The sequence below is a fragment of the Psittacula echo genome (assembly GCF_963264785.1).
Source record: "Psittacula echo genome assembly, chromosome: Z".
In the NCBI taxonomy this organism is placed as follows: Eukaryota; Metazoa; Chordata; class Aves; order Psittaciformes; family Psittacidae; genus Psittacula; species Psittacula echo.
Window position 1 is genome coordinate 10279560 of NC_137742.1, and position 16003 is coordinate 10295562.

General features: G+C 48.9%; 2 protein-coding genes across 3 annotated transcripts in view; one reads left to right on the plus strand and one right to left on the minus strand.

Annotated features, from left to right (window-relative positions):
• UBE2R2 (ubiquitin conjugating enzyme E2 R2) overlaps positions 1–4106 on the plus strand; it is a 51769-nt gene extending 47663 nt beyond the window's left edge. Inside the window, exon 5 of the mRNA XM_080637761.1 lies at positions 1079–4106. Coding sequence (XP_080493887.1) covers positions 1079–1298 — 220 coding nt within the window. The 3' untranslated portion in view covers positions 1299–4106. The remainder of the gene's footprint in view (positions 1–1078) is intronic.
• Positions 4107–7163: 3057 nt separating this feature from the next.
• The window catches only part of UBAP2 (ubiquitin associated protein 2), a 145559-nt gene continuing 136719 nt past the window's right edge, over positions 7164–16003 (minus strand). For both annotated transcript variants that reach the window (XM_080636803.1, XM_080636804.1), the window contains exons 21-27: positions 14526–14604; positions 12825–13039; positions 11356–11455; positions 11165–11272; positions 9627–9694; positions 8550–8741; positions 7164–7393 (exon numbers count right to left, since the gene is read on the minus strand). In XM_080636803.1, coding sequence (XP_080492929.1) covers positions 7298–7393; positions 8550–8741; positions 9627–9694; positions 11165–11272; positions 11356–11455; positions 12825–13039; positions 14526–14604 — 858 coding nt within the window. In that variant the 3' untranslated portion in view covers positions 7164–7297. The remainder of the gene's footprint in view (positions 7394–8549; positions 8742–9626; positions 9695–11164; positions 11273–11355; positions 11456–12824; positions 13040–14525; positions 14605–16003) is intronic.

Sequence of the window (16003 nt, forward strand, 5' to 3'; positions counted from 1 at the left end):
GTTGAAGTCCCTGCTTGCCTTTGAGCACTGCCTGCATTGCTTGGGATGTGATTCAAACTGACTGCATCCTACTAAGTGTGTGCTTAATGCACTCATGAATCATAATCTTGTCCCTCCAATTTGAAGGCGTATCAGTGGGATTTGGCAAGTGCTTGCAAAGCTGGGTTTGATTAGCTGGAAGCACTGCTCAGTCTTGACTGTCCTTTGCTGAGAAGTTCATGGTTCATCAGGTGCTGTAGGGAGATGATGCAAACTTGAGCCAGGTTGCTGTGGAGCAGTGGATGGGCAGCCCATACTGCAGTGGGACTAGGGCAAGAACACATCTGCACTGACTTCACTAGCTGAACATGCAGGATATACCCCTGGCTGGAGCTGTGCAGGGCAGTCAGTGTGCTGAGAGCTTCGCTAGGAGGTTATCTTCGCCCCCAGTGCCCTTGGCTTCAGCAGAGCTGGATGTAGTCCATCAGCAGGGTATGGGAGACCGTACAGGGTGAAGGGACAGTCTGCCATCTGCTCCTCACCTTGATAGTCCTCCATAGCCCAAATGCTATGGCCCAAGCCAGAGCCTGTCCTGGAGCAAGAGGAAACACTTGTTTTCTGCCAGCCCCAGCAGCACCAGGGTCATGGCAGCAGCTCAGGGTGCAGCCACGTGCTCCAAATGCTGTTACTGTCCCGGGGGAGCTCAGAGCTGGGAGACGGCTGTGGGAATTGCAGTTTGGAGCATGCTGGGTTAGAGTCCTCAGTGGTGGAGTCAATAAATCATCATAGGAAATCCCTGACCATCCCTTCCATAGCAGATGTGATGTAATTTGTTCTGAGCTTTGGCAGCGGTCTCTACTGCGGAGTCCTGTAGAATAACTGATTTTGTGTGTTGCTGGGCACATGTGTGCTGCAGACACCCCTGGAGCAGTCCCAAACCCGCAGCTGCAGGAACTAAATCTGTTCCTGGTGCTGCTTGTGGCTCTTCAGCCAAACATCAGCTCTGCTGATGCTGAGGTGCCAGGAGGGCTGGGGCTGGCGGGGACCGAGCCGCACTGGCACACAGCCCTGCTCACTCTCTGTGTCCTTCTCCCTGCAGGAAACAGGTTTTGGCCACCAAAGCTGAGGCAGAGAAGGATGGTGTGAAGGTCCCCACTACGCTGGCAGAGTACTGCATCAAAACTAAAGTGCCTTCCAATGACAACAGTTCGGATTTGCTTTACGACGACTTGTACGATGACGACATTGACGACGAAGATGAGGAGGAGGAGGATGCCGACTGTTACGATGATGATGATTCTGGCAACGAGGAGTCGTGACCTGCTCCCCCGGTGCCCCTGTACTGCCCTGCCGACTCAGGCCAGAAGGGAGCAGCGGTAACAATAGCAGCAGTCCAGCAAAAAAGTGGGGGGGGAGGGCCAAAAGAAAAAAAAACAAACTCTTGTCTCCTGCTGTCTCCCGTTGTATGGATCTGTTTGCTCCTTTTTTATGGACCTCTTAGAGACCCTCCACAGAATGTCTGAATTCTTGCGTTCTTAGCCCTTTTATCGCTGTATTACGATTTCTTTTTGAAAAAAAGAAAAAAAAAAAAAAAAACCCTTTTCACTTCTCTACGAAACAGCTCACAGCGAAAACAGGTTTGCTCGCCTTTAGATTCTTGAGTTGCAGTCTTGCATTGAGATGTTTAATGTATTTAAAGCTGGAATAAACCCGCTGGAAGCTGGGTTGGTTTTTTCTTTCTTTTCTGGGGGAGCTCAAGTGCTGCATTTACTGGGGAATTAAAAACAAGATCCACATAAAGCAAATTGCCAAGGTTTAGCTGCTCCATTTACAATAATAGTGTGTGTACATTCGTTTAGCCTTGTGGTGGTGGCTTTTCCTTTATAAGGTGTGGGGCGGAGAGTGTAAAGCTACTGTGTCGAGCTTGATGGGAAATCACTGAAAGGTACAGTATTCCTTTTCCAGCCTGCTCAAGATGCTAAATAGCTGGTCCCTGGAGCCCCAGAGGGCACAATCAGCTTTGTCTCTGAAAAAGGCTTGCGATACGAACCCTGAAATAAATGCTTAACTCTTCATGTCTGTACAGCTGAGCCCTGGGTTGCTATTTATTTTATGTTTTATTCTTTTTCAGACTAGGTTGGGGTTGGGAAAGCTCAGTTTAGCTATGCTGCTGAGGCCTGCTGGAGCTGCCCCTCTATGGAGAGAGGATATGCATCACACTGCCCAGCAGGTCAGCCTTCATCCTCAGCTACTTTTTGGCAGGGGGGGGATAATGATAGACTCCTGCCACAGTGCTTGCTAGCAGCCATTGCTTCCTGCAGCCTGTGTCCAGTGTTTGTGGTGTTTACGTAGGTCACACATTGGTAAATGCGGAGATAAAGAGCTGCCTTTGGTGCCTGCCTGGGTGGCCAGGCTGCCCCTGTGCCTGCAGAAGGTATGGGGCACAGGGGATGGATGTGTGCCGGGCTCTCCCCTGCCTTGGGGGGAGAGCACGGGTGCATGTGTGCAGCCCACCGGAGAGGGGTACATGGTGCTTTCAGGCTGTAAGAGAAGGCCAGCGGCAGGGTTAGACAGGCTCTTTCGCAGCATGCTTCAGCCGGTGCACTAAGCTCAGCCTCCTGCATGTTTTTGGAATCTCGGCAGAGCTTAGGGGGGGATCCGGCTTGCTCGTGTCTGCAGAACCCTCTTCCCCAGTCGCTCAGCACCCTCACCCCTTTGCAGTGTGCTGCTTGTGTTTGCCTGTGATGCAGTGGCCCCGGTTCACCCTTTGCATGCTCCTCCTGTGCCGAGCAAGACCCTCCATCCACACAGGTACAGAGGTGGTTTTACCCTGACAGAGCTGCACGCTCGGGCACTTGCTTCTGCCTCCCCTTGGTGTATCTCAGGGCTTTCAATGGTACGTCACCGGGGTGCTTTGCTGGGAGTGACCTTTGTTCTGTCATCAGCTCCGTGGCTGCGTCCCCGGGGGGAAGGTTGAGCGGGATGGGAGTGAGCACCTGGATGGAGAGCAGGGGAGGGCAGCCCTTGGGGCGATGAAGGCTGGTGGGCTCTCTGCAAGTGAGCAGGGCAGATGTGTGTCCAGGACACTGCCTGGCTGGGATGTGCTGCAGCAGGGACAGCCCCTGCGGTGACACCTTGCCCCCCAGTGCTCCTGTGACCCCCTGCCTCCAGCCTACATGTTACCTGGGGAGGCAGCCAGACCCCTCCTGCAGCATCCCACAAGTGTTGCCCCAGCTCATCCCGCTTCCAGCAACGACAGGCTCAGCCCCTGGTGTTTCTGGTGCTGGAAGAGGGGCTCCCCTGCACCAGCGATGGTGTGGGGCACCCCCAGTCCTGGGGCTGCATGGGGATAGGGATAGGGACACCACCTTCCATGTTTTGGGTGCTGTTTGGAGGGTGAAGGAGCAGAGTGTGGCTGTGCTCATGGCTTGAAATGAGGATACTGCATCTTTCAGGATTCCCCTTGTACTTTTGACCGTCTTCACTGTATACTCTCCAGTGACTTGTATTTTCAAGCTTGGTGTTGTAAGATGCATTATCATGACTCTACCTTTTTTAAACTCAAAAGCAACCTATTTTGAGCGCTCCTACATTGAACAGACTGATTTCTCTTTCCTGCTGTCCTGTGCAGTGTCATTGCTTGTTGACTTGCTGGTTTCCTTTCTTTTTGAGACACAAACTGAAGTATGAGGGTGGTGGGTGGTTTTTTTGGTTGGGTTTTTTTTTTTTTTTTTTTGGTTTTTTGGGTTTTTGTTTTTTGTTTTTTTTTTTTTTTTAAACTATTTAAGAGATTGCAGAAAAAATGTTTACCTGATCTGTGTATTCTGGAGTTTTTATCTTGACCCTTTTCTCCTGTCTCGGCTGATATTAGCGTTTACATTTGCAACTACAGGCCCCTTCAAATGCAGTTTTCAACCATTCTGAAACCAGCAGGGTACACTAGATTTCTAAGTAGTTTTGTTAGGTGAAAGCCCAGATGTTTTTCCTTTTTGTTTTTCTTTTTCTCTTCAGTATAATTTACCAGAAATAATTAACTGATGCATTTTTGTGTTGTCTTCCCCTTCAGTAGTTATATTTTGTCTTTTCTGCACATCTGTCTACTAATAAAAATGTGAAATGAAAACGTCCATGGCCTGGTCCTTCACTGTTAATCGAGCTGGTTGGGGTGCGTGGGTTACATAAAAGGCTTAGGTAACATCTGTTCGCAGGTTCAGTATCAATGCCATGCACATAATTACCTGGAAGGTGATGGGCAGATAAAGCTGCTGTTTGACAGATGCTTGCCTAAGCCCCGGACTAAAAGGATGAACTGATTTAAAGAAAGGCTTTCGCAACAGGCCTTCAGCTTTGCTGTTGAGAAACCTAAAACCAGCACGAGCATGGCTCAGTGCCTCATGCAGCAGGGGTGCAGGACGTGGGGCAGAGCTGTTGCCGCTGCCATGGGGCTGAGGTGCTGGGACCTCATCCAGAAGCTTGGCAGAGGAATCTAGGTCATCAACCCAGCCCCACAGGGGAACTCAATGGGTTCCTGTGAGCTCCATAGGGAAGAGGTTTGTTTTGCAGTGCTGGGCTGCTGCATGAGGGTAAAATTAGCAAGGCACATGTGCGGGAGCTGCACTTGGCATTGTGTGCAGCACAGCAACTGCTGAGTCACGTGGCTGTGGCCTGAGAGCTTTGGGTTCACAGCCGTGCTGGGGGAATGGTGATGGCATTGCAGGAGCCTCTGTTGGGCAATGGGACTGAGAGCGATGGTGACTGGCTTGTACCTCCTGCCTTGCTGCTCTATCCAGCAGACATGAGAGGCAGGATACGCTCACCAGCCCAGCCTGCACTCCCTGACTGACTTTTTCTTTGATGGCCAAGTGCCCGTGAGCAGCCTTGGCTCTGTGATCATCCTGGGGAAGGAACAGGGGCCTAGCGAAACACTGCAGAATTGCCCAGCAGATCCAATAGGAAATGGGAATCCAACAGGAAAACATCCTGTTTAGTCTGGCCTGGAGAGGAGGGGAGCCTGCCTTTCGCTGGCTGCAGGGTGCAGAGCACCGCAGGGTGGGTGGGAAGGTGCCTTCGCTGCCTTGTGCTGGGAAAGAGGGAGCTGGCGGCCATCATAGCCCATGGCCACCAGGAGCCACAGCCATGGCCAAGGATGGACACTGCAGCTGGGGAGAGCAGCAGAGCACTGGCTGCAGTCAGCCCCTGCCAGAAGCTGCTCTGCAACAAGCCTAAGGATCAGAAGACTGCTGTGCACTGGCACCAACACTGAGCGTTGCCTTTTGCCACTGCGTGGAACCCGGCACACAAGGAAGGACTGACCTACACCTGTGAACAACTCAAGTGCGTGCTGCTGGCTATGGATAGTGTTTTCCAGAGCATCTCCTGTGAGGCAGCAGTTCTGTCACAGGTGAAGGAGGTGCCATTGCTGTCAGCCTTTGTAGGACCTGGCAGCAGGGCCCCAGCCTGCAGAAGCTGTTGTGTCCTCCTTGACATTCAGACCCTGAAGCTGGTGGCTGCCAAGGGGTCACAGCAGCTGCTGAAGTTCAACCAGTATCAAAACTTGAGCTGGGGCAGAGGAATGCCAGTGCTGCTCACAGGTAAGTGGAGGGCCAAGTGACACACTGACTCGGGCTCCTACAGAACCTGAGAGCTGATGAAAGTGTTAAGAACAAAAAGTGGTTTTCATGGTAGAAACAGCTTCCTCATTGTGTCTTCTTCTGGGTCTTGAAACAGAATTGGGGAGTGCAAAAAAAGCCCCTTCCCTGCTGCATGGACATGTACAGCTTCACCTCTACACCCTACCTCTGCTGCCTAGGGTCAGGATGCTCAGGGTGAGCTGGGGCAGCCCCTGTGACCATGCTGGCAGAGGCCATGGACCTCACAGCAGTGCTGCAGCCACACTCCTGCCTTACCCATGCCATCTGCTCTGTAGGGATTTGTACAGAGCACAGGGCCACAGGACGCCATAGGCAGAGATGGATGGGCATGGCACGAGCCAAGGGGCTGCCCAGGGCCCCATCTAACCGAGTACTGAGGTGCACTCACCTTGGTCGTGGTATTCAGCCTCCCCTGCAGCCCCATGTGCTGCTCTCACCCTCCCAGCTCAGCTTTTGTTGGGAGGAGCAGGGAGGAAAGGGACAGGCTGTGAAAGCAAAGCTGCTCCTGGAACCCTTGAAAATGCAGACAAACACCAGTGATATGCTCAGATCTTTATTAGGTGGAGGAAGGGGTAGAAAGAAATGAAACATTCACCGCACTGGTGTAGGACAAGAAGGACCAGGAGTTGCCTCCATAAGGGTCTCTGTTTTATAAAAGTGGGAGGGATAGGTGAAGTTTCCATCCAGTAGCTCTGGCTTTCCTGGGCAGGGTGGCTCAGGGCAAAAAGAGGTACAAGACACAGCTTATACTTTAAGAAACCGCTACTCAGTTTTTGCCTCAAATGATGCAAAGGAGGTTCCAGGACACACTGAGCCATCCACAGTCTCTTGCTAGAGAAACAGAATTAAAAAACCAAACAAACCAAACCCTAAAACAAACCAAAAAGGGAAACCCCTTTTATTTTTATTGTTAAAAAAAAATTAAAAATAATAATGTGAGGCTGCAGCCCAGGGCCACAGTGACCAAACTGCCCACAAGGCTTCATCTTCCACAGCAGGAGGGAGGCGGGAGACAAAAGAAAGGGGAAGGCCCATAAAACATGTTTTTTCCGTTCTTTCTCCCCGCCCCCCCACCCTGTTTAAATGACAGCTATATTGGGGGCTGAAGGGAGAAATCAAAGCAACAGGACACATCTTGATTCATTTGGATGGGAAGGAGCAGGCCTCCTTATTTGCCTGAATTTAGAACTGCATTAAATAAATGGACTCCAGCTCAAAAAAAAAAACAAAACAAAAAAAAAAAACACCAAAAAGCCAGAAAAATGGTACAGTTTGTCTTTGACAGAGATATAAAGTCCATAGAGCTTGAAGAAAGAACAAGGAAGGATGACCTGATACAGATGGGAAATGAATAATTACTTTTCCTACAAAGAAAATAAAACCGGCTGCAAGATGCAGAAAACCCACATTTAGGCTCTATTACATTTACAAATACATACATAAATATATTACATACAACAGCAACTCAAAGAGGAAGCAGGCGAGTCACACAGAGGATGGATGGATGGCTGCAGTTCTCCCCGCACAGACGTTTGGCTGAGCAGTTACTTCTCCTAATAATTCCAGGAATGGGCGTCGGCTTTTCTTTTTTCTCTTTCCTTTCATTTTAACTTGTTTCTTTTTCTCCTCCTCTCCTTCCACTCTCTCCCTCCTCCCCGGTGTCAGATTTAGTTTGTCCAGTACGGAGAAGTGCCATAGGCGGTTTTGGTAGCCTGAGACTTTTGCTGCATGGTGCTGGGTTGGTTGCGTTGGCCAGATCCACCCTAGAAACAGGAAACGTAGGAGATAAGAGGCATCAGCTGCCATAGGAAGAAGAGCCCATGTGGACATCACCAGAGGAGCTGCCACCCCATGGGACAGCCCTAATGTCCAACAGTGCAGTGATGCTCTCCCTGAACAGTGCCTGTCCTGCATCTCTGTGTCTCACAATCCAGGATGAGCAGCCACAGAGACATCAAAGCAGGAACACGGGGATGCACCATTCCACTCCTTCCCATCCAAGTCAGGTTCAAGCACAAGGAAGGAGAGGAGCAGCAGTGGGGACAGCAACGGTGCTCCCTTTCTCAAGGTGAACCGAGGCGGTGCACCAGCCAAGGACATCACACACACACAGCAAGAAGTTATTTCCTATTTCTGGACTCTAAGGCAGGACACTCTGTTTTTTCAGGGAACGTTAATAGTGAGGAAAGGAAATGCATGAGCTGGTGAAACCAAATCAGAGCTGATATGCAACCTGCAAGGGGATGCTGGACTTTATCCCCCAGGGCTACTGTATAAGTGCTCATGATCTGCTCTCCTAATGCAGCACTTGCCTCAGCCTTGCACCTCACAGCCCATCTCTCCACACCCCGCATTAGGATGGCCTCTTCACATACTCTTGGGCTAGCTGAGGCTGGCAGGGGCCTCTTGAGGTGCCTTGCCCAACCCCTGAGCCTCCTGTTCTCCAGCCTCAGCAGTCCCAGCTCTCCCAGCCTTTCCTCACAAGAGAGATGCTGCAGTCAGTCCTTTCACCATCTTTGTGGATCTATGTTGGACTTTCCCCAGTGTGTCCATGTCTCTCTCATACTGAGGACCCCAGAACTGGACACAACACTCCAGCTGTAGCCTCACCAGTGCTGAGTAGAGTGGAAGGATCAGCTCCCTTAACCTTCTGGCAATGCTTTCCCTAATGCAGCCCAGGATCCCATTGTCCTTCTTTAGGGTAAGGGCATGAAGTTCCCCTTGCTCAGCTTCATGAGGTTCCCTCCCCAGCCTGGTTAACAGCATCAAGTCTGTCAATATGCAGTCATTGTCGATCCCTTTTCCCAATGAGCAAAGCAAAGATTGAGAGGGAAGCCAACCCCCACTAAGCCCTCCTGGGATGTGGGGGGAGCAATCTGTCCTCTGGCATGCTGTAGAGGCAAGAAGGGGCCAACTCACCTGCCCATCTTGCTGAAGATGGTGATGCAGCAACTGGGAATGAGGCTGCTGATGTGCAGGGAGGATATGGAGAAACGGGGCTGGAGCATAACCCGGGGCAGCACCAGGGTTCAGGGGCCCAGTCGATCCAAGAGCAGAGGGCAGGCTGAAAGGAGGCGGTGTGCCAGCATGGAATCCCTGCTTGTCAAACGTCTGCATGGGAGGCAACAGGGACAGTGTCAGAGACTGGTAGGAGCAGCCCCACGGTGTCCAGGTAGGAACAAGAACAGCCCAAACACATCACCTTAACCTTTCACCAACCCCATGAGCAAGCCAAGTTACATTAAATACTTGCAAGCACTTAGGCAGAGTAGTTCAGGAGTTTCAGCTCCTGTTCTCACCCATATTTCTGCACTAATGTCTCCAGTATTTTATTTCTATTTCCACAGCTACTGTGTTCCTTTTTTCACCAACCTCTTTTTACTCAGTGGAACATGTGATGGCAGCAGCTGCCTGAAATCAGTCCTTCACACATGGCAGGGGCTCAGCCTTGACCTACCATGGCAGCCCAGCAAAAATGCAAGAACAACTTGCAGTAAGATTTTCCTTCCCTGGCCCCTGGTAAGCATGTAGCTGAGAGATGGCTTCCTATTTGTAAGCATGGTTCACATCCAGACATTAATTACCCTGGCTGAGGGTGCAGGCAGGAGAAAACAGGAGCTGGACATAAGCCCACCACACCTTGTCAAAGCCCTTCCTGCCTTCCCTGGGAAGCTGTAGGCTGTGTATGGCCACAGGATGGCATGGCACAGGGGCCCTCGGGTGCTTGGGATAGTGCTGTGCATAGCAGGGGGATTGGAACTAGATGATCTTAAGGTCCTTTCCAACCCAAACCATTCTGTGATTCAATGACTCATGTGCCAGCAGCCGCCGTCAGGAGCTGACAGGGCAGAAATGGTGGGACAGAGGGTTAGACTCCACTCCAACAGCAAACAGAATCAGAAATGCCATGGCCTGCTGACCCTGAGATCCTGTGAACACGAGGGGACCATCAGCCTGGGCTAAGGCCAAGCAGGAGGAGAGCACAGCGTTGCTCACCTGAGTCTTGTTATAGACTGAGCCACTGATATCAGGCACACCTGTGTTACTTGAGGTCACTGAAACACCTGGAAAACAAGAAACAAGCCACCAACAATGAGAAAGTCAAACACACCCAGCACGAGCCAATGCTTTGCTGCTGGCACCTCCAGTGGCCACAGTGGGTGCACCTTTACCCATAGCCGATGCTCCACGCTCCACGCACCACACTGCTGCTGCTGGCCAGCCCTGGGGGACCCCTCTGCTCTCTGACCCCATATGGGAAGAGAAGAAAGGGCTTGGTTCCTCACTCCTCCTGCAGAGTGGGAACTCAACCCACTGGGATAAATCACAACCCAGTAGTCACAGCTTGGGTTCAAAGCACTTCACCAGGCAGCAGCTGGCTGCAACGAACATTCATATAAACTCACAAAAAGCCAACTTTCCCCTAGAATGAGGGATGCATTTGGCTCTACTGCAGCATTCAAGAGCTTTCCAGTAGTATGCTGAGCAATGAGACTCAGCATCTGCTACACATTTAAGTCCTTTGTCCTTTCACATCCTGCAGAAGGGTGAGGTCTGCAATGCTCTCCTGATTCAGGCTGGCTTCCACCAGGACCAGCTGCTGCCACAACAGGCTCAGAAACACTCACTTACCAGCAAGGTGGCTCTCAAACCAGGCACGTATTCACAGTCTTATAAAGACTGTCTCCAATCATTCCACTTGGATCAGAATAAAACCAGTGGTTCCTTTGGCCAATGAATCAGAGGACTGGACTTGGAGGGTGTACACTGCTCTAAGGTTGCCCCCTTCTCAGGAAAAGGGGGCTCCTTTTTGAATTGCTTCTCCACAGAGGAGAGTGTGATCATTGGCTGAAGACAGTCCAGTTGGTGTTTCAAATACACAGCAAATGCTTGGTATTTGCTTAAGCCCAGAGATGAACTAGTTAGTGCTAAGCAGTTCAGTAAACATTTCTCAGGTCTAACCAGCGTGTGCAGGATAAAGTTTTCATGTAAGCTGTATAAATTCTTCAGCCTTTACAGTCAGAAAGGAAACATTTCCAGGCATGAAACAATGCAGAGTTAACAGGGTGTATGCACAGCAGCTGAAACAACAGCCCAGATGTGTGAACTGCCCTGCTTGCCCCTAACACACAGCTGTCTTAGGTGCCTACCAAGAAACTCAAAATCTAGTCTTCATTTGGCAGAGGACCATTTCAGCAGCAGCATCCAGCTGCTTAGGCTTCCAAAGCACAGCTCTGCTGCAGGACCACTATTCTTCAGCAAAGTAAACTTTGGCAGTGGAAACAGTTCACCATGTCTCCCATGTATAATTGTGGACAAAGCTGCGCATCAGCCACACAGATCCTTACACAAAGTTCAGCCACGAGGTTTAGAAGGAACAACTGGGCCATTAAAAAAGCATTTTGCATACGGGAGATGGAGAAACAGCTTGGATCATGACCCTGTTTAGAGCTGGCTGCTGTGTTGACTGCACAGCACTGGGAATCGGCCCTGCTAAGTCCCACTGAAGATCAATCTCAAGTCTCATGTGTTACCTTTCCCAGGTCCAGTGCCAGCAGATTTGTTTTGTGCTTGAGATGACCCACTGTAGCCTCCTTTGCTGTAATCTCCAGCTGCCGTTCCCTGCGTTAAGTCATCATAGCCTGCCGGTGTGTACAAGACAAGGTGTTAGAGTGTGCAAGCAGCTGGGCAGGCGTCCACGTGAGAGGCGCAGTGATGAGCATACCTGCCCCATAGCCATGCTGCCCATAGCCGCTTGCTTGCTGGAAAGGAGTCGACGCGGTGTTTAGGTTGACTCCATGCTGTTTTGCAGATGCTGGAGGTACCTGGACAAAGGAAGGGAACAAAAGGCCCTGTTACCTGAGGAACAGCACGTAAAACACAAGCTGCCTCTGCCATCTAGTGGGGAAGGCGCCTCCACCTCGTGGAAAATTAATATGGAGCTGGGAGCGCTGGGATGGCACAGGACATGGCACTTATGCTTCCAGAAATAACTATCTATAGTGGATTAGTGCAAGCTAGAGCCATCCCTCTGACTGCAGGGTAACCATGCCTCAGATCAGGCCTCTTATTTCTTTCTTACTCTTAATGTAAATAGCAAATTCTTACCCACAAACACACGAAGGAGCAATCACAGTGCCCTCCCCCCAGAACCAAACAAAACATCAATTCCTGCCTCAGGCTGTTTCCTAAAGCACAGTCCTATAGGGCCCAAAACCAGAATCATCTAGTCTTCCTGCCTGGAACATCACCTTTTCCCAAATAACCTTCTTCCACTGAGACTACCAGTACTGCACTCTGACTTAACGGGGTCTCCTCTAACCTTGAAAGGATTTCCTAGGCACTCCAAGCTAACTGAAGCCTTGGGTCTCTCCTGGACTCTCCAGAGACTGGTAACTGCTTTCAGGATCACCGAGTCAGTGAGCTGTAACTTCTGCTATTTGCAATAACCTGTGCAAGAGTCCATGAGTTCAGCATTTAAAATTTCCTGTTCTCCTGTGGAATGGATGGCAACTGTTTTCTCAAGCTTGCATGTTTCTGGAGATCCCTTGCAGGCTGGGGAGGATAATCCTACACACCATTCTCATGAGACCCCACCTGAGTACTGGATGCACTTCTGGGGTCCCCAGTACAAGAGAGAGAGATGGAACTATTAGAGCAGGTCTAGAGAAGGGCCACAACAATGCTCAGAGGGCTGGTGAACCTCTGCTATGAAGACAGACTGAGAGAGCTAGGGTTGTTCAGCCTGGAGAGGAGAAGACTCTGGCGATAACTTATTGAGATCTTTCAATACTTAAACAGGGCTTACAGGAATGATGGAGAAAAATTTTCTACCAGGCCCTCTACTGACAGGACAAAGGGCAATGGTTTTAAACTGAAAAAAAGTAAGTTTAAATTGGACATAAGGAAGGTATTTTTTATGACAAGGGTGGTGAGGCACTGGCACAGGTTGCCCAGCGAAGCTGTGGCTGCCCCATCCCTGGCAGTGTTCAAGGCCAGGAGATACAGGGCTTTGAGTAACCTGATCTAGTGAAGATGTCCCCACTCATTGCTGGGCAGTTGGACTAAATGATCTTCAAAGGTCCCTTCCCACACAAACTATTCAACGATTCCAAGATGTAGACAGTTTGGGTTGGAGAGAGCAAAACCAGAGAGGCACAAAACGAGGGTTACAGCTCAGGCTGTCACACTTACAAACATGGTTGGCCCATACTGGAATGCACTGGGTACACCGGGCACACCAGCATAGTAAGGTAACCCAGTGTAGCTGTACCCTGGGGGCAGGGTCGGGTTGAGGAAGGGCTGCTGAGTCGTGTGGTGAGTCTGTGTCTGGTTCTGCTGTGGCTGGGCAAGCGTGGTCGCTGGAGCAGGGGAGGCAGAATCCCCACGGCCAAATTTCGTTACGTCACCTGCAAAAGAAGGAATTGATCAGAAAAGCTATCCAAGCTACTCTGAAAGTGGAGGACTCACAATGCTCAAATCCTCTGAATACAAGTAAACCACTACAGAATAGAGCACATCCTACACTTGAAAGCCTGCTTTCAGTTCAGGGGATTCTGTTCAGGGGAAGCACTCTCCTGGTCTCAGCTTCTGACGGCCACAAGGACATTGCCTGTTTGTGGCACTGAACTCTCTGCTGTGGCTAATCCACTGATAAAGTGGAGATAACCAATACTTACCTATCTCACATGGTCTGAGCAGATTCACTACTATCAGATCATTGCAATAAAACATGCTAAAAGCAGAAGTATGGTAAATAGCCAAAAGGCAAATGGTTGTTGGGTTAAAGTGTGACTTTCCTGGAGGTTAAATTGATTAGCTAAGCTTCATGGGCTGAAAGCAAGTTAGAATTTACAGGCAGTGATGGGTATATTTTTGTCAATGTCTGTTTATTTGTCAAGCATGACTAGTTAAGATGTCTGGTTCCTCACACCACCAAAGTTCTGGAGACTGTAGTTGAAGGCCAGGAAAGCAAGGCTTGCATCGTGGGCCACCTTATTGAAGAAGTAGGAAGGGAAATTCGGTTAAAAACCCAAAAGCAGCCTCCTGAGAGAAGCGATTACGAAGCAGAAAACTCTTGAACAACTTGCATTTTCTGGCAGCCTACAGAACAGCATGCTCACGTCTCTTTTAGGGAGGTTTTTAGGGAGGCCACATACGTCAATCACATTATCTCATTCTCAGCCAGTACTCCTTTTGTTGGTTATCAAGAAGTACGACAACACTTAACACCGTCAATATAGGAATTGTACTATGTGTAACTACAGTTATAAGTTGTAATCTGGTCGCAGTGGATGAAAACCATTGGATGAAAATCCTGGATGGCATTAATGTCATCTCTGCACACCAGTAACTGAGGAGCAAGAGAAGTAATGAGTAAGGGCTTCTTAAATCACATGCTTTTGTGAATGAAATCCCTTAGAGTTGGAGAGGGTGAGGGACATCCTGCTATATGGGAACGTAACAGTGCTAAACCAGCAATAACGAAGTATGGGGTGCTGCTATGGGGAGTCTATTTCAGTGCCAAAAAAAAGGAAAGCAAGCCAGTTGAATTTTGAGAAGAACGATTAAGCTATGGAATATCTTTCAAGCACCTGTATGTGCTCAGGAAGGGCACCAGATGACACAGCATTTACACTCATAACAATTCTGCGCTTGTTCTCAAAGGCTATCCAGCTTATTCCCAGAAGTCACATATGAATTACTGACCAAACCCATGAAGATACATCAGCGTCAGGGTTGAGAGGGAGATGCTCGCTTCTGTTTGTCTAGTTTGGACTGATGGGTTTAATTGCTTAAAATAGGCAAAACCAATTGCTCTTCCAGCTATGGCAGGATGACCTGCATCTAGAAACCAGATCTCACTAACCATCCTCACTTTTAAGCAGCACTCACCTGAGTATGGATTGTTAGCAAGGTTCCCATCTCTGCCTGTTAAGGTTGCTGGAGCAGGGAATGTAATTCCGTAGTAATCCTTTGAAAGAAACAATATCGTTTATTAATAGTTGAAACCATAACAAAGATGGACAGCTCTTATGAACCCTGCATTATAAGCATAAGAAAATTTGTCAGGAAAGAGGTTTGGGCAGAAGGTGACCTTATCGCTTACAGCAGAACTTTAGATTAACCTGCATCCTCAACTTCAAAATAAACTTACTTTATGAGGTTTTTAGTATTGTGTAACAAATACTTCATCTCTTAACAGTAAACTAAAGACAATGACTACACACTTTCCCCTCCCAACTCTCAGCTCTGAGCTGTCATATTCCAATGAGAAGACTCTTCCAGTGCCTGGAAGAACAACAGACCATTGGGAGTCAAAGACCTGGGGTCAGGCCATGACCATAATCACAATGTGGATGTAGCCTAGAGGTTTGACCCTTGTGCCAAGCCCTATTTTCTAAAAGTAGAAACATCAGCTAGGAAAACAGCTCAAACATTTAAAAAAAAGCCAAAAAAAAAAAAAAAAAAAAAAGAAAGAGGAAAATAGTAAAAAGAGTTACTATCACATGACTGGGAAATTTATTTAAACTACAGTTCAGGAGAACTGTCCTGGGTTCAGCAGCAGCAGTCACTTTTCTCCTTCTTAGTAGCTGGTTCAGTGCTGTGTCTTTGACTTTCGGCCTGGGAAGAACACTGATAACACTGATGTTTTTAGTTGCTGCTCAGTAATGTTTACTCTGACCAAGGACTTTCTGAGTCTCATGCTCTGCCAGGGGGAAGGGGAAGCCGGGAGGAAGCAGAGACAGGACACCTGACCCAAACTAGCCAAAGAGGTATTCCATACCACAGCACGTCATGCCCAGTATAGAAACCAGTGGCAGTTACCCGGAAGGGCTAGACCGCTGCTCAGGTTGGGCTGGGTATCGGTTGGTGGGTGGTGAGCAGTTGTATTCTCTTCCCTTGTTATTTCTCTTATCATTATTATTATTGGTGGCAGCAGCAGTGATTTGTGTTATACCTTAGTTACTGGACTGTTCTTATCTCAACCCGTGGGAGTTACATTCTTTCGATTCTCCTCCCCATGCCTCTGGGAGCAGGGGGAGGAAGGGTGGCAGTGAGTGAGCGGCTGCATGGTTTTGAGTTACCGGCTGGGTTTAAACCACAACAAGAACTCAGATCAGTACTCTCCAGAGTGGGATGTGCAAGACAATCCATTGAGGTGCATGAAGAAACTGCTTTTGGTATCATTTGTAAATAAAATAAAATAAAATAAAACAAAACAAAATAAAATAAAATAAAATATAGAATTAAAAAAAATAAAATAAAAAATAAAGTAAAATAAAAGACTAGTCCTTGTTTAATCTTAAATCCTTTTTTAATTTTTATTTTTGTGTATGCTTTGTAACACTCAGATTAGCACAGTATCATAT